We start from the raw sequence: 26,389 nt of genomic DNA, 5'->3' as shown, positions 1-26,389 counted from the left end.
TTCTTCTTTTCCCTCAGAAGCAGAAGAAACTCTTTTGATTGATATAGCTTCAAACAGTGAGTACTATTCTGAATGGAATTTATTTTCACTCAACACATATTTAATTGAATACCCACTATATTTAAGAACTCTTTTGGCACGTTTTTATTTTACCATCTTATCCTGTATTCTTCATTTTCTTAAGGCAGCCATACAAATTAACTTTGTCCCCCCAAAACATTTAGACTAAACATAAGAAAAAGCAGGTGGCTGGCAAGAACCTTTAGAAGTTGAAGATGTGATCTGCTTCTCTAAAGCTGAACTTCTTTGAGCCATCAGTATTTTTGCCATTAGTTAAATCATTGCTGTGGAATTGAAATTGTAGGAAGGGCCAGAAAATGTTGAAAGCACATAAGGTTTATGAGTGGTTTTATGTTTTTTAAAAACTGTTATATTTAAATTTTTTTCTCACTCACTTTTTATTTTTGCATATTAAATCATAATGTTTTCCTTTATTCATTATATCATTTTGGGAGGCTATAGAGTCCCTCTTGTACTAGAGATGCCTTGCTTATCTTAGACTACTTTTTTTTCCTTAAAATAATTTTGGTCTTTTATTTAACTCTGTCACCTCAGGCATGGTGACAGAACATGGTCTTTCTCGCTGTTTCAGTTTTCTTATTTTTTATCTGTTTGAAGCAAATCATTATTGACTTTTTGTGCAAGCTGTTCTCTGTTTATCATCTAATTGTACTGCATTACAGAGAGGAGAAAATGGGCACTTGAATGCTACCTTGACTACTTGGTAGTTGCTATGGAAAAGAGTTTGTGACCACATGAATGTAAATCAAACTGCTTGCTTATCTCTTGGTTGAGTCCTTGGATGAGTGGGGTGTAGCCCTTAGCTTGGGGCCAAGGGTTATACATAATTTTGTTTAGAAACAGTCCCTATCCTTGCCACCATTCATTTATATTTAACAGTTTAGGTAGGATTTTTCTGGTTTGGGTCTTATTATTCTTTTCTTTGCTCATGGATTCTTGAAGTCTTAAGGGTTGATTCTGAAAAGCTAAATAAACCCAGCTGCTGCCTTGTGCAGGTATCCAAGAGAGCAAATAACTTGCTATTATCTATGTCTTACTGTGCTTAGAAAGAAGGCAGAAACAGCACTGAAAAAGCAGAATTTGAGCCCCAGCAGTTCAGTGGTGACTGACATTGCTGTCGAAATAAGATGCCAAAATGTCCTGTTCTTGCTCTAGAAATGGATATTTGATCCAGAGCCGAAAAGTTAAACTGAGCTGTGCCTTTTCTCTTATAAACACCTATTTATGGCATTAGTTCTATTGGTCTCTACTACATAGAAATTGGCCAGAGTTTGAGTTACTGGATCATAGCAGGTTAATAGTTGAGTAGCCACTTGAATACAATCCTTTGTTATTTCTCCCCATTTAGTAATGGTTGCAGTGAAACCAGATTTTATCTGGATCCTGGGGCTTCATACATAAACCTTTTTTTTTCATACATAAACCTTTAAAGCACATGATATGTTGCAGGAGGAAGGCCCTGGGTTTGCTAGGCAGGCCTGATTTTAATGTAAATATGTGTTTTCTTTTGTGTGGATCTTGATATTAAACATTAAATTTTTTTTCTGATTATTGATGTAATAAATATATCTTCATTATATATAATTTGGAAAATTGAGAAAAGTTTGAAGTATCAAATTAAAATTAAGCTCCTGTAATCTAGAGACCACTACTGTAGTTAACATTATTACATATCTCCTTCAAGTCTTTTATTTATATTTTTATATGTTTGGAATCTTTATATGTAACTTTTGTGCTATATTTTCATTTAACATTATATTGTGACCTTTTTCCATGTAATTTAAAATTATTTAAAAACATGATTTTTAAGAGATTTTATTTATTTATTCATGAGAGACACAGAGAAAGGCAGAGGGAGAAGTAGGCTCCATGCAGGGAGCCCAATGTGGGACTCGATCCTGGGATTCCAGGATCACACCCTGAGCCTAAGGCAGATGTGCTTAACCGCTGAGCCACCCAGGCGTCCCTAAAAACATAATTTTTAATGACTAATATTTCACCATAGGTATGTGCCAAATTAAGGCCTTTATAAAATTAAGACACTGTCAAGGAACATGGTCTACTAACTTACTCATAGTCCTTGAGTTTTAGATATTTATCTTTTATCCAGCCACTTTATAGAATTATATTTTTAAATTTTGGGGGTGCTGTTTGTTTTTTGGTTTTGATAGACAGCCCTAGTCATCTGCAAATAATAATTTTGTCCCTTTCTAGTACCTATAACTGTTAATTTTGTTTCATGTTTCATTATACCAATGAGAATTTTAAGACCAGTATTAAATATTGATGATAATCCTTGTTTAGCTCCTATTTTCAGTAAGAATGCCTCAGGTGATGCTTCATTGTTGAGGACATGATTGCTTGTTGATTTGGTAGAGTATTTTAAGAACCATATTCAGAAACTGCATTTATTTCTAATTTGTGTGGTTTTTAAAATCATAAATGTATATTCAATTTTATTAGATGTCTTTGCACTATTTATAGAGATGGTTATATTATTATTCCTTATTTGACCTGTTGATAGAATGTATTATACTAATTTCCTAATATTAAATCCTTCATTATTTATTCATTACTTAACAAGGATTTGTTGAGTGCCTTGTTTGCCGGGACTGTTCTAAGTGCTGCAGAATCAGTAGAGAACAACATAAATAAGATTGATGCTCCTGCTTTTGTTCTTGCTTCTGTGCTGTTTGGTACTAGATGTCTATAATCCATTAATTAATACTATAAAATATAAATACTTTTTATATACTAGGCACTGTGCTAGGCTCTAGGCATATATCAGAAAGCAATGTAGTCATGTTACATCATGAATCAGTTCAGTAAACAGGCTTTGAACGGATAGGCATAGATTCTTACATAATTGCAGTTTTGGTAAATGCTATCAAAGAGAAATACAGTTTGTAAGATGGTGGTCAGGGAAGGCCTCTTTAAGTGACATTTAAATTGAGACCAGAGGGGCTAAGTAAGAGAGAGGTAAAAATGGGGGGAGAGAAAACTATGCCGGGTAAAAGGAAACACATGTATAAAGATCCCAAATTGGGTAAAGATGTTGGTACTTTCTTTGAAATGAAAGAAGGTCAGGGTGGTTGGAACAAAGCTTAGGCATCAAGTTAGGATGGGCTAAGGCCAGATCCAGTGGGATCTTATAAGCCATGTTAAGGAACTTCGATTTTTACATTTAAAAAATGGGAAGAATATGAAGGATTTTATACCAGGATGTCATCATTTGCATGGAAGCCAGTTAGGAGGCTGTCAGAAGTTTAAGCTAGGGGGGCATCGAAGTGGCTCAGTCAGTTGGGTGTCTAACCCTTGATTTTGGCTCAGGTTGTGATCTCAGGGTAGCAGGATCTGGCTGCATAGCCTGTGGGCTCAGTGGGGAGTCTGCTGGAGATTCTCTCTCTCTCCCTCTGCCTCCCCCCAGCTTGTGCACACACTCTCTCTCATTCTCTATAATATAAATAAATATTTTTTTTTAATGTTTAAGCTAGAGAATAGGAGTATGGTGGCAGTATAAATGGAGAGAAATGGATAGATTTGATAAATGTTTTTGTAGGTTAAATCAATGGATTGGTTTAGACATGAGAGTGAGTTTAAGAGAAGTGTCAGAGGTGAATCTTAGGTTACTGGCATGAATGTGGATGATGGTACTATTTGCAAAAATAAGAACATTGCAGGAAGAATGAGTTTTCCTTTGAAGGAGTCATGAATTCAGTTTTGGCTATGTTTAGTTTGAGATTGCTTTGAGACATTTGAATGTAGATAATAAATTGGCAGTTGAATGTATGCATTTGAAACTCAGAAGAAAAGTCTGGGCCACTAGCGCATAGATGGTATTTGAAACCATGAAAAATGAAGTGATTGAAAATAGAGCTGTGCTGGGGCCCCTGGGTGGCTCAGCAGTTGAGTGTCTGCCTTTGGCTCAGGGCATGATCTTGGATCCCATGTCTGGGGATCCAGCCACACATCAGGCTCCCTGCAGGGAGCCTGCTTCTCCATCTGCCTGTGTCTCAGCTGCTCTCTTATGAATAAATAAATAAAATATTTTAAAAAAAGAAAATAGAGCTGTGGCATCAGATATGGTAGTTACTAGTTCCATGTGCCTGTTTAAGTTAATTAGAAATAAAATTAGAAGTTCACTTCTTTAGTCACACTAGTCACATTTCAAGTACTCATTAGGCACGTATGGTTATTGGTTACCATATTGGACAATGCTGATACCAAGTGAGTAAAAGGTTTTAGATTGAATTGTAAGGAACCCTGCTTTTTAAAGGTTAGCTAGAGGAGAAGATACCTCAAAGGGCACTAAAAAATTAGTGATCAAAGAGAGAGGCAAACTAAATAAGTACAGTATCATAGAAGCTTTCAGGAAAGATTATTCAAGAAGTGGTCAACAATTGATTTCTGCTGATAGGTCTAAGATGACTGAAGAGGATCCATTGGATTTAGCAACTTGGAGGTTATTGGTGACCTTAACAAAGATATTTTAGGGCATCCCAGGTGGCTCAGCGGTTTAGCGCCACCTTCAGCCCACGGCGTGATCCTGGAGACCTGGGATCGAGTCTCAGGTTGGGCTCCCTGCATGGAGCCTGCTTCTCCTTCTGCTTGTGTCTCTGCCTCTCTCTCTGCACCTCTCTGTGTCTCAAATGGATAAATAAATAAAATCTTTTTAAAAATTTTAAAAAACAGGGGATCCCTGGGTGGCTCAGTGGTTTAGCGCCTGCCTTTGGCCCAGGGCACGATCCTGGAGTCCCAGGATCGAGTCCTGCGTCAGGCTCCTGGCATGGAACCTGCTTCTCCCTCCTCCTGTGTCTCTGCCTTTCTCTCTCTCTATGTCTAGCATAAATAATAAATAAATAAATATTTTAAAAAATTTAAAAAACAAAGATATTTTAAACAGTTTTTTTTAAAAATTTATTTATGATAGTCACACACACAGAGAGAGAGGCAGAGACATAGGCAGAGGGAGAAGCAGGCTCCACGCACCGGGAGCCTGATGTGGGATTCGATCCCGTGTCTCCAGGATCGCGCCCTGGGCCAAAGGCAGGCGCTAAACCGCTGTGCCACCCAGGGATCCCAAAACAAAGATATTTTAGAAGGGTTATGGGAGCCAAGTCATGTTGGAATAGATTAACGAGAGAAATAGGAGGTAAGTAGTGACTGTTTTTCTTAAAAAAGCTTTACCGTGGAGGGGTATGTAGAGATGGACTGGAGTTGGAAGGAAATATGGGATCTAGGAAGGTTTTTTGTTTTTAAATAGGGAAGATTTATTATTTATTTTTTATTTGAGAGAGAGAAAGAGAGTGAGTGAACACACAAGTGGGTGGAGGGGCAGAGGGAGAAGGAGAAACAGACTCCCTGTTGAGCAGGGAGCCTGATGTTGGGCTCAAGCCAAGGACCCTGGGATCATGACCCAAGCTGAAGGCAACAACTTAACTGACTCAGCCACCTAGGTACCCCTAAAATAGGGAAGATTTAGACCACAATTTAATTTAATGCTAATGGGAAGGAGTCTGTGAAAAGGAGAGGTTAAAGATACTGAAAGGAGGTGTCTAGGGAATGATTATGATTTTAAGATTCCTGAAATAATCGGAGGGGTTATAAGTCAAAGAGGTGGTGGCCTTTCATAGAAGGACTCCTCTTCCTTATATCAAAAGGGAAAGGAGAAGTTGAGAACAAATACAGGTAGGTTTCCATGTGATGGCTTCCATTTTTTCTGAAGCATGAAGTGAAACAATCCACTTGGAATGAGAGGATTTGAGAAGAGAGATCCAAAAATTGAGGATAAATGAGGAGATGGGAAATGGTTGTTCCAGATAGTAGTGGGAGACTAGTTGACTGTAGAAACTTAGATGACTTTCTATCATAGAGGGCCCAATTGAAGTTTATAATCAGTTTATAATAATAGGTGTGTGTGTGTGTGTGTGTATGTGTGTGTACTCCCTCTGGAGTAAGCTGGATTTCTGAGGGTTGAAAGTTAACCAGGTAGGCACTGTGGAGGAATGGTAGGGTGATAAGGCACTTCTGGGCTTTTGCAGCAGAGTTTAATGATGACATCTGTTTGACAAAATATGAAGTGAAAGCAGGAGTGAGCAAATGGATACTGAGAAAGTAGAGGGATCAATGGGCTGGAGGTTCCCATATGGGAAAATAAGCTGGAAGTAACAAGTCAGAGTGGGATATTTGGATTAGAGATTTATGAGGTGATGGTGTTTCTGTGATGAAAAGGTTCAGGGTATATCTAAGGGAATCCCAGTAGGGATTGCAGGTCTTAGTGGCTGAGATGGTGGGGCAGGGTCATTGGATGAGGAAGTTTAAGATGTTGACTGTGTTTTCTGTGCTAATTTGGAAGGGACCCAAATTTAAGGCAAGAGTTTGAGTGGAGAGGAAGTCTTATGAGTCAGGTATAGAATCCTGGATTCAGAAGTTTTAGGGAAGATGGTACATGATCTCATGGAAGGAGGGAAGGGAAGAAGCCAGTATAGCCCAATGGATGAACCTAAAAGGAGAAAGGATTTGTCCTGAGGGAGGAGAAGAGAATGGTCTGGAGATGGCATTAGGACAAATAAGGACACCAGTCTTCAGTTCCATCGGGTGTGAGAGACCATAAACAGCATCCAGGGACCAGCCACTTGACAGGTGGCTTTTTGATTTTCAGTTTGGATGCACATTAGAATCACCTGCGGAGTATTTTAAAAATTACCAGTACTTGGGCCTCACCCCCTGAGATTTTGCTTTATTGGGCTGGGGTGGGACCCAAATGTCTATTTCCTAAAAATGCCTCTGATAATTCTAATACACTCATAGTTGACAATTACTGAGAGATGCAGGGAATGATCAGAGAAGTTTGAGGATATAGGAGTGTTTGCTGATCACAAAGAGGCTAGGGGGTTTTGGAAGGAAGAATAGTAGAAAGTTGGGTCATGGAGTAATTTGTCCTCTTTCCCACACAGCATGGTGAGAGAACATCCAGTGTTATTTTGTAAGCAATTTCTGGAATTTTCCTTTAAATGAGTCAGTGTATTTTTTATATTTGCTAAAATATATCTTTCAAGGATTGTGGGAGAAAGAGAATATGTGTTCTTGTTTAAGTTTCTATCAGAAACTGATCTTTTCTTTTCTTTTTAATGTAAGTTATCTGAGAAAGGGAAGACTACTTGTACCATGAAGGAGGTTTTCCCTGTATCTTCAAGGCTGTGATAATTGACAGCCTTTATTTATGCCCTTCGTTTTTTCTTCTCCCTCACTAATTTTCTTATCTGTGATCTACCTGAGTGCCGTATTTTTCATATTTTTCTCTATTTTTTTTATCTCTTTTCTTCTAATCATTAAATCTGTGAAGGTAGAAACATAAGGAAATGCAAAGGACGAAGAGAGATTCAGAAGTTGATTTCCACAATAAGAAATTAGGATTTTCATTTCATTTTCTCATCTCTTTGTCATTTCAAGTGTGAGGGAGTCCGGTTCAGCAGTCGCCTATTAAATGCCTTCTGTCTGTGAAGTCTGACAGCATTGTCACCAGTAAAGTCACCAACCATCCTGGTTTGCCTGGGACTTTCCAGTCTTAGCTTTGAAAGTCCCAAGTCCTGAGAAGCCCTTCAGTCCCAGACAACTCTGGGAGATCATCAAAAGTATTGTGTTGGATTACCTGTATGTGCAGCCTGCCTCTTGCTCTTGCTCTCAAGGAGCTTATGGTTTCCAGGGGCATGAGAAAGCAATATAGGTACTAAGTCGGTAAAAAAAAAAAGAATGTAAACAAGTATGTAGGTTTCCTGGATCACCATATCCAGATGATTGATACAAATCATAACTAGGGCATCAGAAAAAGGAATACAGTATGTTATATACATAACAAACTAAAGTCCTAGATCACTTTGCTGCTAATTCCACTGTTTTCCAATTGGCTGTGCTTGAACCAGACCACTCCTGATCATAGGTCGTTATATTGCTTTTGTACATTTTTCCAAGACATGCATTTTTTACTTGAGGTAATGAGGTATAGATGCTTCTTTTTAGAATAACTCAAAACAATCCCACCATTCTTTTCTTTTTAAATTAGTTTGTAAATTCAATTGCTTACATACAGTCTGTACCTAGGAGCAAACCATCTTGTTTTCTTTATTTCCTTTATGCTTCAGATACTCTTACTATGTGATCTGGATTTGAAATGGTAGGAATATCCAGCTAGGAGATGGGAGGATGATGGTTGGGGAATTGCCTTTTTGTTAGAATTTAGTCCCTACATTGACATTGGAGAAAGATATCAGAACATAGGAACACTGATTTTAGTATGTATCATACCACTCTAATTGGGCAGCTCCTTGACCCAGTTCATCAGCCCTTTAGATTTTTCTCCCTGTATTGTGTCCTCCACCACCCCCACACCAAATCCCCTGATCCTGTAGACGTATTTCCTACATTAGAGATCTTAGAATATTTGTGATCTGGACCTTTTCCTGTTAAACTGATAAGTTGAGAGTATGACCCCAAGAAAGTATGTATTCCATAGATATATGTGTGTGAATTTCACTTCTTTTTAGGTGGCTGCAAAATTCGGATTCAGGGGGACCGGATCAGAGAGCGGTGCTTTGAAATTCCTGATGAGGAACACTGCTTGAAGTTCCTCTCAGAGGTCCTTGCTGCTCAGGAAGGTAACTCAAGACTCAGCAGTTTTCTTTCTGTTCTTTGAGTGGCAGTGAAATGCTGACATGCTGACACAGAGGCAAGCAGCCATTAACAAAGTACATTACCCCTTCAGTCTTCGGTGCTGAACTTTCTGCCTTCAGGAATGAACCCAGGATTAGGTTAGGAAACAAGTCTACTCAGCTATAAGGACACTGAGCCATTTTCCAGAATCTTCAGTGTCATGCATGGACAACTTACTGAAGACTATATGATCCCAGATGATCCCAGAGTTGCCCTCATTTTCTTAGTCTCTTCCTTTATATTCAAGAATGCTCCTGGGGGATCCCTGGGTGGCGCAGCGGTTTGGCGCCTGCCTTTGGCCCAGGGCGCGATCCTGGAGACCTGGGATTGAATCCCACATCGGGCTCCCGGTGCATGAAGCCTGCTTCTCCCTCTGCCTGTGTCTCTGCCTCTCTCTCTCTCTCTGTGTGACTATCATGAATAAATAAATAAAATCTTAAAAAAAAAGAAAGAATGCTGCTGGCCCCTGCATTTGAGGAGTGCTGAGTGAATTTTGGTTATGGTAAATTCCATTCAGTGAAGGGCTCCCCTGTTTCTGACAATGACTCTTATCTCTCTAGCTCAGTCACAACTTCTTGTTCCAGAGCAAAAGGACTCATCTAGCTGGTACCAGAAATTAGACACTAAGGACAAACCTGTTTTTTCAGGTACTGGGACGATTCTCTTTTGCCTGGTTGCTATGATCATTGAAGAGTAAATAGATTTTATCTAGACAGATAAGATAAAATGGATTAATGTCAATCCTAGACACCTTCTCCTGTTAAGTGGTTTTACTGAGTCCATGCCCACTGACTACTGTTCATTTCTGATCATTTCTGTGGCATGTTAGCTCCTCAGGAGCCTGCTTAGCAGTGTGGTAAAAATTGCAGGCTCCAGGGCCTAACTGCTTGGGTTTAAACCCCAATTCTACAACTTGCTAGTTATGTATGACCTTGGTCAATTTACTCAACAATGCTGAGCTTCCATGTCTTTTTCTGTAACTTGGGAAGATTTTTTAATAATGCTGGCCTTGTGGGGTCTTTGTGATGATTAAAAGAGATAATGATAAAATCCCTTATTATCAGTCATTATGCTAAGTTTTCAATAAATGTTAGCTGTTATTATTCAGATTACGAATTTATGTAACTTGCTATTGTTCTAGTTAATATGTCAAGTCCTTCAGGATATCCTTATATTTGGTAATGCCATTGAGCAAATAGTGATCAAATAAAACCACTGATCAAAGTAAAGCTCTGTCTATCTTGAATAAGTTGAATATTATTTTTATTTTTCCCCCTTCGACTCTGGGTTATGTGTACTTTAGGGCTTCTTGGATTTGAGGATAATTTTTCATCTATGAATTTGGACAAGAAAATTATTTCACAAAATCATCCTACAGCAATTCATCGGGAACCCCCGCCCCCACCCCCTTCAGTGAACAGAATGTAAGTCCTATGTCAAAACATATTTCTCATTTTGGAGACCTTTTTATTATAAGGCAGTTTCACTTTTGAAATTCTCATTTATTTGCTAGGCTTCCACGTGACAAAGAAGGTTCTAACAAGGAACAACCCAAAGTGACCAACACCATGAGAAAGCTCTTTGTACCAAATACCCAGGCTGGGCAGCGGGAGGGTCTCATCAAACATATCCTGGCAAAGCGAGAGAAAGAGTATGTCAACATTCAGACTTTCAGGTTAGTCTCTTTTCTACCTACTGAGGTATGGCAAACAATGGCCATTTGTTATTCAAGGTATTTAATTAGCTTAATTAAGAATCAAAGCTTAATAATAGGAATGGTCAACTAGCTCAAGCCCCTGTCTCTATATTGGTCAATAATATACATATTCAACATAATGCAAATGCTACAATTTCCCTTGGATTTTCTATCTACTAATGATACTGTGTCTACTAATGGTACTAGCCACTCAGAACTAAATCAAGCTCACATGGATTAGAGAATTGTCTCCTAGCACATTCCTTAAGCAAGTGTGTTTATCTTTCTGGTCTGCTGAATTTTTTTTACTAATATTGGAAGATTAATGTCTGCCATTACCACTAGCTTAACTGACTTAGTACAGAAAATTTTACCCAGTCCTCTTGATTGAGAGATCTTAGATTCTTTGTATCATATTTTTCATTTCACCTTTACTTCTTGCATCTTTTCTGGACCAGGTGTGTGCGGTGTGGCATGGCGCATATTCCGGTGTGCAAAGCAGCAACACTTCTCTTTGTTATTTGTGAACAGCATGTACCCTTAATAGTCTAAGATTCCAGCCCCATCTGCTTGCTATCCCATTATGCCTCATTTGTTCTAATTCAATTGTAATTATATCTCTATGTTAAAACCTGTAGTTCCTTATATTCCCCATGATGCTTATTTTTGTATGTAAACAGTTAAGACAATTATGAGTTTTCCCTTCTGCTTTCCCCCTTAATACTATATCTACCTCAACAGAATTTCCTACACAGATGTCCTTGTAATCCTTCAGGAAATGAGTTTTTGGATTCAACTATAGCTCCTTATGGAACAGTTATCCACATTAGGTATATTTACAGCATGAAGATACCTTTTTCCCATCTACAAGCTCTCCCTTCAAGTATAAGTTTGGGTGGAACCATCAACTTTGTATTTTTTGAATGGAGACTTGGTCCTTTTTGTGGATTCACCTAATGTAAAATTTAGAGAATAAGCCTACTGCCTTTGTGTTCTACATGCAAGTGGTTTTTCTTATGTGCATAGCAAAACATTTTGAGAAATTATGTTGGCTTATTGTGAACATACCCTTGTATAAAAGTGAAGAGAGAACTTCATTGGTTCATACTTGAGCTTCATTTTAAAATAGTTTTTTGGTATTGTGTATTAGATTTTTTGTTGGAACGTGGAATGTGAATGGCCAGTCTCCAGATAGTGAGTTGGAACCTTGGCTGAACTGTGATTCAAATCCTCCTGATATCTACTGCATTGGGTAAAGAATACATCTGGAATTTCCTTTGGCTGTATGTTTGGTATTAGTTTATATGACATTTTGCCCTCCTTTTTTTCTTTTTTATCTATTTGGTAAAAAGCCACTGTAAGACTATATGTGAGAATTTACTTGTGGATCAAATTTGTGAGGTAAGAAAGGAATGATACCTGAAATGGTGAAAAGAAACATCTAGTCCTCTCAAAATGCAAAGAAAACTGCATTCTTAATACAAACTGAGACTTGAGGTCAATTGCAACAGTGACTGTTCCTAGGATATATTAAAAAAGCTCCACTGTTATCATTTGTGGAGGTTTTTTATTTGTTTTTTTTTTGTTTATGTTTTGCATAGTCTGTGCATATGCTTTTTTAAAAGATTTATTTATTTGAGAGATAATGAGAGTGCCTGAGTAGGGGGAGGGGCAGGGAGAGGAAAAATGTTTGAATTGGCTGTCCACTGAGCAGGGATCCCAGGACCCTGAGATGATGACCTGAGCCAAAATCAAGATTTAGCCTCTCAACTGACTGAACCACCCAGGTGCCTCTCCCCCACTTTTTAAAGATTTATTTTGCATAACATGTGCATATACTTATAGAAGGTCTTTTAAATAAGACACCTGCTTGTCCTTACTGATCATCTGGGTCAATAGAGCAGTTCTATAAAATTTTATCTCTTTTTCCATTTCCTTTTCACCTAATGTCTCTGAAAATGGGAGGTAGTCAGAGGTAATTATGGGATATGTATAGATCTCACATTTTCTTGTTTTGCTTTTTTGCAGATTCCAAGAGCTAGACTTGAGCACGGAAGCCTTTTTCTACTTTGAATCTGTGAAAGAACAAGAGTGGTCCATGGCTGTGGAGAGGAGTTTGCATTCCAAAGCCAAGTATAAGAAAGTAAGCTGCATTTAATTATCTTTTTAAATAGACACCTAAATAGAACTCACTAGAAGTTATTTTGTTATCTAGAACTTATTCCAAAAGAATGGTTTAATTGACTTCTTCCCTGTGTGTAATACTGCAATAGGCCAGACTAATCCTTTATACCTATTTTCTAGAAAAAAAATTTTCCTGAGCTTTCTGATCCTATATTTTCATTGCTTAGGTAGCTTTTAGGAGAAAAAAATTTTACTCTCAGAATGACAATTAGCTTAAAATAATTACTTGTAAGGTAACATTAAGAGTTTAAGATTGGAATTGTTCACTGACATGGTCAGAATGAGATGCTTTATGGAAAAGCAGTTTGAAGCATGTGGGTGCATAGGGTATGCTGTAGAATAAGCAAGAAGTATTGTAGAATTTAAATGAGTTCTAAAATTTGTTTTAAATTAAAAGTAGGGTTGACTTTAGTAAGGTGGGCCAGTTTGCTGGTCTTTAGAAAGCATGTGATAGAAGTTTCCAGAAGAGTTATTTTAATTACATGGCTACCGTAGTAAGCCCATTAAAAGCAGTCATCTGAATAATTTTCATCTACTTCTTCTAACAGTGGATATGGGTAATAAAAATCCTGAAGGTGTTACTCTCATAAAGGTCCCTGACTAACACATATTTCAGACATATTTCTAGCTCTAGTTCTCAGACTTAAAATAGTCAAAGTTAAAAAAAGATTGCTATTTTATAAATTTTAATTTCTTGAGAAATTGGAAATCAGAAACTAGGAAGGAAAGGCAAAAGGAGCAAGCTGGGATAGAGGTAGTATATCCTGGTAGGTTTAGACGTGATTAAAATAATTGGGATCCCTGGGTGGCGCAGCAGTTTGGCGCCTGCCTTTGGCCCAGGGCGCGATCCTGGAGACCTGGGATCGAATCCCACATCGGGCTCCCGGTGCATGGAGCCTGCTTCTCCCTCTGCCTGTGTCTCTGCCCCTCTCTCTCTCTCTCTGTGACTATCATAAATAAATAAAAATTAAAAAAAAAATTAAAAAAAAAGACGTGATTAAAATAATGGATCCTAAAGCTGAGTGTAGAACTTGTCCCCAAAGACTTTTAACTTCTACTGGTCAGAGTCAGATAAGAGCTTCCCCAGAGAGATTTTATTTCCTTTGTATAGGGTCCACTAGGAAATTAGAGAATTTGGACTCAGATTTGAACCTTATTAATATCTTCTTGGTGGAAAATTAGTTGTGGGATTAGATGTGTGGCAAAGAGTGGTATTAACATGAACCTTTTCTAACTCCCTGAAACTCATAGGTTCAACTAGTCCGCCTTGTTGGGATGATGCTTCTCATATTTGCCAGAAAGGACCAGTGGCGATATATCCGCGATGTTGCTACAGAAACAGTTGGCACTGGAATCATGGGGAAAATGGCAAGTTACTTTGGAAATGAGCTTGTTTATTATTTATGTCCATGTGAAGTTCAACTGCTAGTTGCATCTTTGTACTAACCGTGAATAATTACTCTTGCTAACAGGGAAACAAAGGTGGGGTAGCAGTGAGATTTGTGTTTCACAACACTACCTTTTGCATTGTCAATTCCCACCTGGCTGCCCATGTGGAGGACTTTGAGAGAAGGAATCAAGATTATAAGGACATCTGTGCACGCATGAGTTTTGTGGTCCCAAATCAGACCCTCCCACAGCTGAACATCATGAAACATGAGTGAGTGGTTAACTCTCCTTTGGCCTTTGAATAGTGGGGTTGAGAAGAGATTAAATAGGAAATTATAGAACTGTGAAGAGTGAAGGATTACCATTTAAGGATTGTGGTCACAAAGAGGGTTTTGGGGGAATAGCGGATTCCTTGAGGCAGAGAAATCAGATTTGTTATCGGAGGTAAGATAAGTTCTCTTAGTGGGCACCAGAGAGTAATGCTGGAGGTGCCTGTCAACTGGAGTCGGTTTTATTGTTTTTTTATTATAAAATAGAAATGTTCATTGTAAACATAATAAAAGATAAATGTAGAAATTACTCTGCTCTCCCCAGCCAGTCCCTCAAAGGAACCTGTTAGTTCTCTGTGTATCCTGGAACTATGCTGTCCAATGTAACAGTTAGTAGCCATAGGTGGCTATTGGATACTTGAAAGTAGGGGATCCCTGGGTGGCGCAGCAGTTTAGCGCCTGCCTTTGGCCCAGGGCGCGATCCTGGAGACCCGGTATCGAATACCACGTCGAGCTCCCTGCGTGGAGCCTGCTTCTCCCTCTGCCTATGTCTCTGCCTCTCTCTCTCTCTCTCTCTCTCTCTCTCTCTCTGTGTGACTATCATGAATAAATAAATAAAATCTTTTTTTTTAAAAAAGTAGCTAGTCCAAATTGAGATGTGCTATAAACATAAACTGTGCATTGGATTTCAGAGACTTGGTGGGAAAATTAAAATATCTCAGCTTTTCAATATTGATTACATGTTGAAATGATAATCTGGATATATTGAGTTAAATGAAATTTATCATTAAAGTGATTTTCACTTGTTTCTTTTACTTTTTAAATGTACCTACTAAAAAATTTAAAATTACGTTTGTGATGTGCTTTTTATTTCCTTTGAATAGTGCTGTTCTAGACCTTTCTCTATATGCATACAAACACATGCACTTTACTATATAGGACTATATTATCCTATTGTGGATCTCTTTTCAAGCCTGTGCGTGTGTGTGTGTGTGTGTGTACTATATTACATATATTAGTGTATATATTATGTATATATATTATATATATCTATATTCTTTTTAGTGGCTGTCATTAATAATAGGGGCAATGGAGATTTAGACAATGATGGATCAATAGAATAATATGAAAGGTTCATGGAGAATAGGACTTAATAAGGATAGAAGCAGAAATCAGTTGAGGGATGGGTTGGGTGGAAGAAAATGATTAGTTGTCAAGAAATTAATACTCATAATTGAAATTCTGAGAGTGGTTTGAGATGACAATTAGTAGGAAAACAAAAGATAGTTTAGAATATTAGAATCAGTAGAGTAGGGTAATTGAGGAAAGAGTATGGAAGGGTAGTAATATTGGCCTGTTACCATATTGTCTCAACAATTAGGATCATGTACAATTCTCTTTCATGGTAGCAAAGTCAAGGCCTTGACATTAATGGTCATAAAGTTGCCCTGAAATTCCTTAAATTTGTTTCCTCAGAATTCCAGAAATTTCGTGTTGCAGTTAAAATGAGCAAAGAGACCCATTCAAAACTTGAGAGAGCTCACAAGGAGAAACCCTTTTAGTGTAGTAATTTCAGGGTCTTCCCTATGGGGGTTCTCAAGACATCTAGGGGCCTGTTGCTTTGATTGGGAGCCTAAGAATCCTGGGGCAAGCCAGTCTCCTTCCTGCCTGGGACTTGGACTGTGGATCTGGGACAGGGGTAGGGAGATTGGCTATAGTAGAGAGCTGTGGACCTAGTTTGGCTTGCTAGGGTCCTGACTGGGAAGAGCTGTCACTCAGACCACACGGACCTTATTAGAGAGCCTGCAGAATGTCTGGGCTCAAAGAGGCAGAAAATGTTCAGATTCTCTTCCCCTGGAGACCTGGCAGGCAGCCAGACAAAATTTTGGCACTAGTTCAGCAAATAAACTACATGCTTCTTTTAGGCAATTAACTCCTTAGCTTCTGAATCCCACACATATGCTGTATTTCCCTGTCTTTGTTCTTTATGTATGGAGTGCCTATCTTCCCACCTATTTGGTAATCCCTAGTCTTTCTCATGTGTTGATAGTACTTCCCTCTGAAGGGTAAATTACAGCTTAAACCCCTTGTCTCAGTGATAAATAAATCGTTATCAATAATATACCTAGTTCTCTTCTCTCCATTTTCCCTGATTGACTTTTTATGCTAATTATTGCTACTTTGTTCATGTTTTTCTTGATTTTTCAGTGTTGTCATCTGGTTGGGAGATTTGAACTATAGACTTTGCATGCCTGATGCCAATGAAGTAAAGAGTCTTATTAACAAGAATGACCTTCAGAGACTCTTGAAATTTGACCAGGTGAGTAAATTTCATGTTATAGGTACTTTCCTAGATAGCAGATAAAATTGTTAGGTTTATGAAATATGTGTGTGGGAGCTGTGTCTTACTCTAGGAATAGATGGAAAGGTCTCATTGTCCTGGGAAAACAGTGTGACTGGTGATGCAGCGAATACCCACAAGGTTTGTAGTGCTTTTATTAAGTGCTTGTATAGAAATAGGGGAGATAAAAAGTAAATATAATATTTATTCATTGTCTTTTTCAAGAAGGTTCCAGAGATCTATATCCAATAAATTGGAGAATGGGTGGGGTTAATTGGAGAATACTTCCTGGAGGAAGTGGGCCTTCAGCTATGTTGATGTGGTTTGGCAGATGGAACAGGGAAAGTTGCTCTGTGATTACTTGGCAGGCTTAGCAGCAGTGTGGATGAAGGTAACAGAGGGAGGCCCTGGGAGGGGATTGGGAAGAACAGAAGAGAAGTGTGGGGCAAATAACACAGACTGTGGCCTAATGGGAACTGATTAAGAAGTTGGGGATATATGGCTTATAGATGTTAAAACCTGTGGGGAAAGCATTGATTAGGTAACATTTATATAAAACTTGATATTCAGGAACCTAGTTTTCTGTAAATTTGCTTTGGAACCTGGCACATGACTTGAATTTTTACTTCAGCTTGTGCATACTAGTTGCTAAAAGTGAATGCTTCTTAAGGGAAGAAAATGTTTCAACTTGATTTTAATGTCTTTAAATCCTTATGTAAGCCTTTTTGACCTTCAGACATGGTAAAAATTTAGGAGTTTTGCACTAGAATGGTTTTTCATAGTGAGCCTTTTTTGGCTGTATCTTTCTTCATATTGAGGTTGGCTGGTGGATTTCTTTTCATTTCTTCTTCTGTCATGCTTCCAAAGGGGGTACAGTTGCAATAAATTCTGAGTTTAGGTAATTTTAGCAAAGTATTTGAGTGAGCATAACTTTCAGAACGATCCGTAATAATTCACTGAATTTGGCTTTTGGAATTATCCATTCAACATTTGTGTGTTGTTTTTTTTTTAATTAAAATTGTGCTCGATGATTTCTGCCCAAATTTGGAGAATGTACAATTATTCATATTTCATTTTTCCATTTTACCCAATGACTATTAGCAATAAAAAATTAGCAGTGTGCTTATAATGAGCATCCTATCTGTGAATGAGTTAGATGCCTTGGGAATGGCAAGATTTTAATTCATAAGGTACGGAGATTTTATTTATGTATTCTGACATTTGCAAAAGCTATGGAACTAGATAGTTAGAAATGGCTGATCAACTTGATTATCACTTGTATTAAGATGGTGTTACCCTGCTTACATGATGCTTCTTTCTATCTCTAGCTAAATATTCAGCGCACACAGAAAAAAGCTTTTGTTGACTTCACTGAAGGTGAAATCAAGTTTATCCCCACTTATAAATATGATTCTAAAACAGACCGATGGGATTCCAGGTAAAGTAACAAAAACCTCCTTCTGGAGTGGATTCAGGCCTGGTCTTATTTCTTTCCCTCTGTGTTGGTAAAGGGCTAGGAATTTTTTCAGTCATGCTAGAAGGAGACATAAACTTAATGGCTCAGTGCTATTACAGAAGAGTTTTTAATTCATGTGTACTAAAGGTGAGCTTATCTTAAGAAAGTATTACTTATGTGATTAATTATACTGAAGTTTTATGGACTGCCTGCAATGCCTTATTTCTATCATCTCAATAGACTTACTTAGGTTTTTACTTTCCTGATCCCATCCCTATTTCCTTACCAATTATCCTGTTCTGATTGTTTTTTCCAAATTGCTTTGCAACTCTTTAACTCAGAACACCAGAAAGTGATCCAAGAAAGGTTCTTCCAGCACAGTGGTTCTCAATCCTAACTACACATTAGAATCTCTTGGGGGACTCTTAAAAAATACTGATGCCTGGGCCCAACCTCTCAACTGCCAGAGAAAGCTAAGAACCACTCTCTAAGGGTGGGGGGCTTTGATTTCTTAATTACCCCTAGTAAAGCACCCCTGTCAGTATGTTCCTAGTAACAGTCTTGTACCTACTATCTCTTGTTTCCTATGGTGTCCTAGCTGGTTGAGCCCAGAAGCTTGAAAGAGAAAGAAAATCTCTGGGCATGTTCAACTTCTTTAGACTCGGAGCACTGGGGTGGGGGTGGAGAGGAGTCTGTGTCCCTATGCCTGAGGGAGCTGGTTGGCCAGCAAGTGAAAAATGACACTGATATATCTTGTACACTTCACCTTGTTTCTTCCATCACCTGACTTGAGAGTCACTTGAAGAGCTACTGATAAGAACTTATTTGTGTCACCTTCTGGATCAGGTGTACAGGGTATTGCTTATTTTAATAGAATGATGAATAGGCTTTTTACCCTACCTTAGTAATCTATGGGCTGTTATATGTTCAGATTTGCATGCTGTTTAAATGTTAGTTCATCTCTATTTAAAGAAGCTAGACTGGTCATGAAAGTCCAGGTGTAAAGGAGAAATCTCTATTATTATTTCCAGAAATTAAGCCCAGTCTAGGAATATAGGATTGGATTTTTAGATTTTTTAAAAAGATTTATTTATTTATTTATTCATGAGAGACACACAAAGAGAGGCAGAGACATAGGCAGAGGGAGAAGCAGGGAGCCTGACATGGGGCTTGATACCAGGTCTCCAGGATCACACCCTGGGCTGAAGGCAGGCACTAAACCGCTGAGCCACCCAGGCTGCCTGGATATTTAGATTATTTATTAGTTGTCTGTCTGTTGTGAAATGTCATTGCAGTTCATTGAGCAAAGTGTGCTGAATACAATCCTGACCTTCTGAGGATATTTTAAGAAGGGGCTATTATATTTTCCCTGGGGCAATGTTGTTAAAGATGTAATGCTAATTTTGGGAGCATTGTTTATTCATTCATTAGATATCTATTCATTGAGCACCTACTTTGCCCAAGATAATGTGCTAGGGGTTGGGAATTCAGTGGCAAACAAGCAGACACAGATCCTTTCTTAAATATAGTAGGGAATATTATAGTTGGAATCATTAGGGAAGGAGAAGCATATAAAAGATAGCCTAACCCAGTCTGAATCAGTATGGTAGGTATTACATTCTTGTATGGTATGTTCCCTTTATACTTCCTTTCTTTATTTGCAGTGGGAAATGTCGGGTTCCAGCCTGGTGTGACCGGATTCTTTGGAGAGGAACAAATGTTAATCAGCTTCATTACCGGAGTCACATGGAACTAAAAACCAGTGACCACAAGCCTGTTAGCGCCCTCTTCCATATTGGGGTAAACACTTGTTTGTTCATTTATTTGTGTGTTAAGTATTCTTAGAACATCATTTAGACTCAGATCAGTAGTTCACTGAGCCATAAATGTTACCATAACCAAATAATCATTTGCAACATTGAGAAATGAGAAACCTCCCAAACGCTGTCCATATGGTTCTTAATGTGCTAAGCCTTTTAATGACACAGATGTTTCTCATGTTGCATAATGGCTGGGTGGTAACCTTAGCCTACTAAAGTTGTTATACATAAGGAATAATTAGAAGCTAGGTTTTACTTTTTTTATTTTTAATTTTTTAAAAGATTTTATTTATTCATGAGGGGCACAGAGAGAGAGGCAAAGACATAGGCAGAGGGACAAGCAGACTCCCTGCGGGGAGCCTGAACATGGGATTCAATCCCAGGACTCCAGGATTACAACCTGAGCCAAAGGAAGATGCTCAACCACTGAGCCACCCAGGTGCCCCTAGAAGCTAGGTTTTAAAGAATGAGTAGCCTCTCATTAGATAAATAGTAAGGAGGGGAAGCTCTGGGAGAGAGGTTTCAGGTGGAGGGGTGGGGACAGCAGGAGTAAAGGCATAGACTGATGAACATACAACCAAATCTGTATCTTACCTTAAAAGGCATGCTGTTGGGGTGCCTGGGTGGCTCAGTGGTTGGGCATCTGCCTTTAGCTCAAATCATGATCCTAGGGTCATGGTATTGAGTCTCACATTGGGCTCCCCATAGGGAGCCTGCTTCTTCCTCTGCTTATGTCTCTGCCTCTCCCTTTCTGTCTTTCATGAATAAATAAAAGCTTTAAAAAAATAAAAAGGCATGTTGTTAGCCGTAATTTTAGTGAAATTTTCCTGTCCTGGAGCATAAGTTTAAAATTTATTTTAAGATTTATTTATTTTAGAGAGAGAGAGCACGTGCACACATGAGCAGGAGGGGCAGAAGGAGAGGGAGAGAGAATCCCAAGCAGATCTCACACTGAGTGTGTGGAGCTTGATGTGGGGCTCAATCTCAGATCCTGACCAGAACCAAAACCAAGAGTCAGACACAACCGACTGTGCCACCCAGGTGCCCCCGAGAGTACAAGTTTTAAATTTTTCTTTAACTTTGTTTCATCCTGGGCTGGATTGATGGCCAGTTACTGAATTTTTATGTGTCTGTTGTGAGTAGTTTTCGTTTTCACATTGTATATTCTAGCTACATATTAATAGTATGTTAATAGTATGCAGGTTATGTCTTGGGATCTTATTGATTTATTACAGCTAGTATATTCAGATTATTTTGGTTTTTTTTAAAGATTTTATTTATTCATGAGAGAGAGAGAGAGAGAGAGAGGCAGAGACGCAGGCAGAGGGAGAAGCAGGCTCCATGCAGGGAGCCCAACACAGGACTTGATCTTGGGACTCCAGGATTACACCCTGGCCTGAAGGCAGGCACTAAACCGCTGAACCACCCAGGGATCCCCCATTTAGATTATTTTGTGTAGATTTTCCAGACCAACAGTCATGTAATCTGTCAGAATCTATATAGTGCTTAATAAGGTGGACTTGATAGACTGCTTGCATCCCAGTTCAACCACTTTCTAACTATGTAACCATGGGAAATTTATGTAACAGCCCCGTGCTTCAGTTTCCTCCTCTATAAAATGGGGATGACAATGGTACCACTTATGAGGATTAATGAGGTAAGACATGCAAAGAACGTATTAGGTGTATGTGTTGATTCTTTTGGCTTTTCAGATAGATTTTCGCCGATATATCTTGTGCTATTCCTGTCTTAAAGGGGGATGACTTTGGGGTATTTCCTTTATTTACAAAAGTAGGTCTTAGTCTTAGAATACAATCTAAATTTTACCGAGGCAATCATGACTTTTGTCCATTTTGAAATTTTAAAAGAATTGTAAATAATACTGTTTCTCAAATAATAGCTAGTATGTACCAGAGATGGTGATAGAGAATTTATACACATCTCATTTACTCCTTGCAGCAGTGCTTTGGGTTAAATATTTCTCATTTAACAGATGAGCAAATGGAAAACCAATGAGTTTAAATAACTTCTTTACAAGCATTCAACTAGAAGGAGAGCTTAGATTCAAATCTTGAATAACTCCTAAGCCTATTGAGGTTCTTTCCACCAACCTTATAATGCCTCTATAAGATCCAAAGAACTTATAGGCTAGATAAACCTTTAGATACTAATTTTAGCCCACCTAATTTCTCATTTGTACTGGCGGGCTGCCCTGTATTCTTCATTTGAGTTCTCTTAATCCATTTTTAAAAGGATGTCTTTCCCCAGACACTAACCATTTTGGTTTAATCAGCTATGCTTGGCTTTTTTGTTTGTATTTCTTTTCAGAACCTTGGAATGTTTGTAATATTACATATTAATCTAGAGCTCCTAGCAGGATATTTAAAAAATTTTCATGTTTCCTGTGTATTTTTGTATATCTTTGATAAAGGTCTACCTTTCTAGTTTTTAATACTATTTAAATTCCTTAGGAATTCAAAATTGCTTCTTTAAAATAAAAATGTAAGCAAAATCTACAGATAAGGCTGGAGTTCTTTAATCCCTGTTCTGTCCCCCACTCCCACCTTTGTCCCAAACCCCTACTTCCCAGCCAGGCCGACTACCGTTATGAATTTATGTCTCTCTAGACCAACAGTCCAATAGGAATAGGTCTTTCTGTGATGATGGAAATGTTATAGGTCTGTCCTGTCCAGTATAATACTACTAGCTTTAGGTGGCTCTTAATCACTTGAAGTGTGGCTAGTGTATCCAAGAGAGCTGAATTTTCTATTTAATTTGAAGTAGTGTAAATTTAAATGTACATTATGTGGCTTCTGGCTATTATCATGAACAACACAGTTCTAGACTTTTGCATATGCTTTTCTGTTGCGCCATACACATTAGAGTATTGTTCTGTGTTTTGGTGCATATATTATAAATGGTCTCGTACTGTATGTATTGGTCTGCAGCTTGCATTTTTAAAAAAAATTCAGTGGTGTGGCTTGGAGAACTATCCATGTTATTACATAAATATCTAGCTCATTAAAAAAAGATCTAGTTCATTGATCATCTAGCTCATTTTTAAATACTAATTTTGTTGGTAATTTCCTTTTTTAAAGGGTTATATCAGGTAGTGACATTCTATGGTGTTTTTCCCCTTCATTATCCTTGATGTACCATTAAGGAGTGTGATCTTGATAATCCATTGAGAAAAGGCTTTGAGTTTATTGAGTAACCACCCCATATTTTGGTCTCTTTGGCATGCTATGATTAGAGGTTTTAAAAACCACATTATATTTTTACCACCATTGTCATCAGTGACTGTTAAAAAAGAGACCAAATGTTCAATGGCCAATTAACTTTAGAAGACTTTCTGTGGGGTGGCTGAGATTAAGCTGAGATAGAGTTTCCACCCCAGTACTTGATAATAGGATCTGTTGCATTGGTTCTCAGACTTTGGTAGACATAGAAATTGCCTAGAGAGCTTTTAAAAAATGCAGTAGGCCAAGTCATCTGTATTGCCTACTTGAATTAATCCTGTTGTGTACCTGGTATTTTGGATCTTGTACTAGAGGTCCAGATACAACTTCTGGTATTAACTGTGGCAGTGAGCAACTTAGTTGATCTATTTGTATCTTGATATTTTCAACAATCAGAAGAAATCGTTGGTAGCTTTGGTAGCTTTGCAGGTTCTTGTGAAAAGATGACACATGTAAAATACTTTATGAAAACACAAGTTCTTGGGCAGCCTGGGTGGCTTAGCAGTTTAGCACCGCCTTCAGCCCAGGGTGTGATCCTGGAGACCTGGGATCGAGTTCCATGTCGGGCTCCCTGCATGGAGCCTGCTTCTCCCTCTACCTGTGTCTCTGCCTCTCTATCTCTCTGCATCTCTCATGAATAAATAAAAAATCTATTTTTTTAAAGATTTTATTTATTTATTCATTAGAAACAGAGAGGCAGAGACACAGGCAGGGAGAGAAGCAGGCTCCTTGCAGAGAGCCCGATGCAGGACTTGATCTTGGGACCCAGGGATCATCTCCGAGCCAAAGGCAGATGCTCAACCTCCTGAGCCACCCAGGAGTCCCAAAAAATCTTAAAAAAAAAAAAACACAAGTTGCAAAATTTTTTAAAAATTTTATTTATTTATTCATGAGAGACACAGAGAGAGAGGGGCAGAGACATAGGCAGAGGGAGAAGCAGGCTCCATGCAGGAAGCCCAATGTGGGACTTGATCCCGGGACTCCAGGATCACTACCTGAGCCAAAGGCAGACACTCAACTGCTGAGCCACCCAGGCGTCCCACAAGTTGCAAAATTTTATAAAAATACTTGAAAGTATAAAATTCTTCTTATAACCTAACACTATAGTATAGACTCTCATGACACTAGTGATTGCTTACTTCTCAGTTCTCCAGGCATTATGGTTTAGATATGTAAAAACCTTTCCAATCTTTGAGATATTTGGCTCAGCTTTGATACTCTTATTTTCCACATTTGATTTACAACCTCTTCTAAATGCATCAGTCCTTTTCTTTTGGCATTGAATTTGTGAAGTTTCCTTTTCACAAAAGAAACTGGGATTTCAATAAGTTAAAATGCTATGTTAATTATGACCCTTTTTTTGCATTGATCTGTATGAAGCTTTAATAGTGAAAAAACCACAGCTATATCGGGAAGCTGAAAGTGCTGTGTCAGATGGGAGATGTTTTTGATCTATTAGTTGAAATGATTTGTCCGTTGTCATACTTTTACTCTAATCTAGGGCATTTTGTATTGGCTGTTTTCTAAAATGGCCACAGGATCTATTTACTAACATGCTTTTATCATTATATAATCTGTGCATTGACATTATGATTTTTGGCATTATGCATAGCAGCTAATAGAATTTAATACTTTAATCATTTTTTTCTGCTGTTTCAATGCTTTGTGTTCAGTGTTAGAAATGGTATCAGGTATGTTTTGACACTTACTTTGTGCAATGCAGGAAATAATTTTTACCACAATTGTCACATTTCCCCCACCACTAAATAACTTAACATTGGATCAAGATAATATTCTTCCCAAATATGACTGCCAAGCTAGCACAGAGGTTTAACTTTCCCAGGATGTTACCCAATTAACCTTACCTTTACCATAAAGTGAGTAATGCTGTAATATTTACTTTAATTTATATTTGTTTTAGTGACATTTTAAAAATTGTTAGACTCTTAGAGATTCAGGCTGAGAGCACACAAGACTAAAATAAGGATCTGTTTTCTTTGAGGTAAAAGTTATGTATGGAATGATATTTAAGAGAGTATTTGAGGATGTTATTTACACCACAGTTTATTTTAAATGACTGTTGTAACAACCCATTTTAAATTGTTAGGTAATCTCAAAAAAAGATGAGCTAGGAACATATAAGACTGAAAAGAGGGTTTGTTTTCTTTCAGGTGAAGGTTGTGGATGAACGGAGGTATCGGAAAGTGTTTGAGGATATTGTACGCATTATGGACAGGATGGAAAATGACTTCCTTCCTTCCTTAGAACTCAGCAGGAGGGAGGTGAGCAAAAATACATGGCTTCCCCATTTACTGGCCATCATGTTTAGTACAGGGGAAATCATGTTTGTTAGAGGAGGCAGCACAACAAAATGGTAAAAACCATGTGTGCTGAAGTCAGACTGCCTCCATTCTGATTCCAGCACTGTCATTTAGTAGATGTGTGATCACAGGTACATGTCTGACTCTCTCAGAGCCACAGTGTCCTTTTCTGGTTAAAGGGGTGGTTGTGAGGATTACATGAGTTAATATATGTGAAGCTCTTAAAACAGCTCCTGATACAAAGCCCTCAGATGTTAGCAGCTCTTATTTAATATTTCAGACTTGCTGGTTAATTCATATTTCAGGAACTAGGACTTGGTCATGGGATGAATGTCCTGAACCCTAAGGTTCAGTTACCCTCTTAGGATCTCAGGAACAGTCAGAGAAGTAGCAAGAGCTGCCAAATTCCGTCTCTGCTGGTGTGAATACAGTAATAAATGAAAGGGCATGGTGTACAGCTGGCTCAGTTGGTGAATGCATATAGCAATTGCACACCTGGTTAATAATTACCTTATTCTTTATTCATATTCTCTATGGAATAATCCAACTGACATACCTCCCCTACTAGTGATGCATGTTTGTGTCTGTCTGTTATTCCCCAGTTTGTGTTTGAGAATGTGAAGTTTCGGCAACTACAAAAGGAGAAGTTCCAGATCAGCAACAATGGACAGGTTCCCTGCCATTTTTCTTTCATCCCTAAACTTAATGACAGCCAGTACTGCAAGCCATGGCTTCGGGCTGAACCTTTTGAGGGCTACTTGGAGCCAAGTGAGTTGTCCCTTTACCATTGTCTCTGCTTGCAACGTTCCATCTCCCCATGACTCCCATCCCTCCCTTTTTTAACTTCTTGTTTTCTAACCACATGTCTCTTACCTTCACTGTCA

At 38.3% G+C, this 26,389-nt stretch overlaps 1 protein-coding gene across 7 annotated transcripts in view; it reads left to right on the top strand.

Moving 5' to 3' along the window:
• Positions 1-26,389, top strand: part of OCRL (OCRL inositol polyphosphate-5-phosphatase) — a 62,482-nt gene that overhangs the window by 18,842 nt on the left and 17,251 nt on the right. For all 7 annotated transcript variants that reach the window (XM_072817396.1, XM_072817397.1, XM_072817395.1 and 4 more), the window contains 14 exons: positions 18-56; positions 8,625-8,735; positions 9,351-9,437; positions 10,094-10,214; positions 10,304-10,465; positions 11,637-11,738; positions 12,515-12,629; positions 13,922-14,038; positions 14,143-14,330; positions 16,537-16,648; positions 17,998-18,107; positions 19,790-19,925; positions 25,356-25,466; positions 26,108-26,273. In XM_072817396.1, coding sequence (XP_072673497.1) covers positions 10,126-10,214; positions 10,304-10,465; positions 11,637-11,738; positions 12,515-12,629; positions 13,922-14,038; positions 14,143-14,330; positions 16,537-16,648; positions 17,998-18,107; positions 19,790-19,925; positions 25,356-25,466; positions 26,108-26,273 — 1,408 coding nt within the window. In that variant the 5' untranslated portion in view covers positions 18-56; positions 8,625-8,735; positions 9,351-9,437; positions 10,094-10,125. The remainder of the gene's footprint in view (positions 1-17; positions 57-8,624; positions 8,736-9,350; positions 9,438-10,093; positions 10,215-10,303; positions 10,466-11,636; positions 11,739-12,514; positions 12,630-13,921; positions 14,039-14,142; positions 14,331-16,536; positions 16,649-17,997; positions 18,108-19,789; positions 19,926-25,355; positions 25,467-26,107; positions 26,274-26,389) is intronic.

Source organism: Canis lupus, chromosome X (genome assembly GCF_048164855.1).
Source record: "Canis lupus baileyi chromosome X, mCanLup2.hap1, whole genome shotgun sequence".
Classification (NCBI taxonomy): Eukaryota; Metazoa; Chordata; class Mammalia; order Carnivora; family Canidae; genus Canis; species Canis lupus.
The sequence above is the reverse complement of the archived record's forward strand: the minus strand, read 5'-3'. Positions and strand labels throughout refer to the sequence as shown.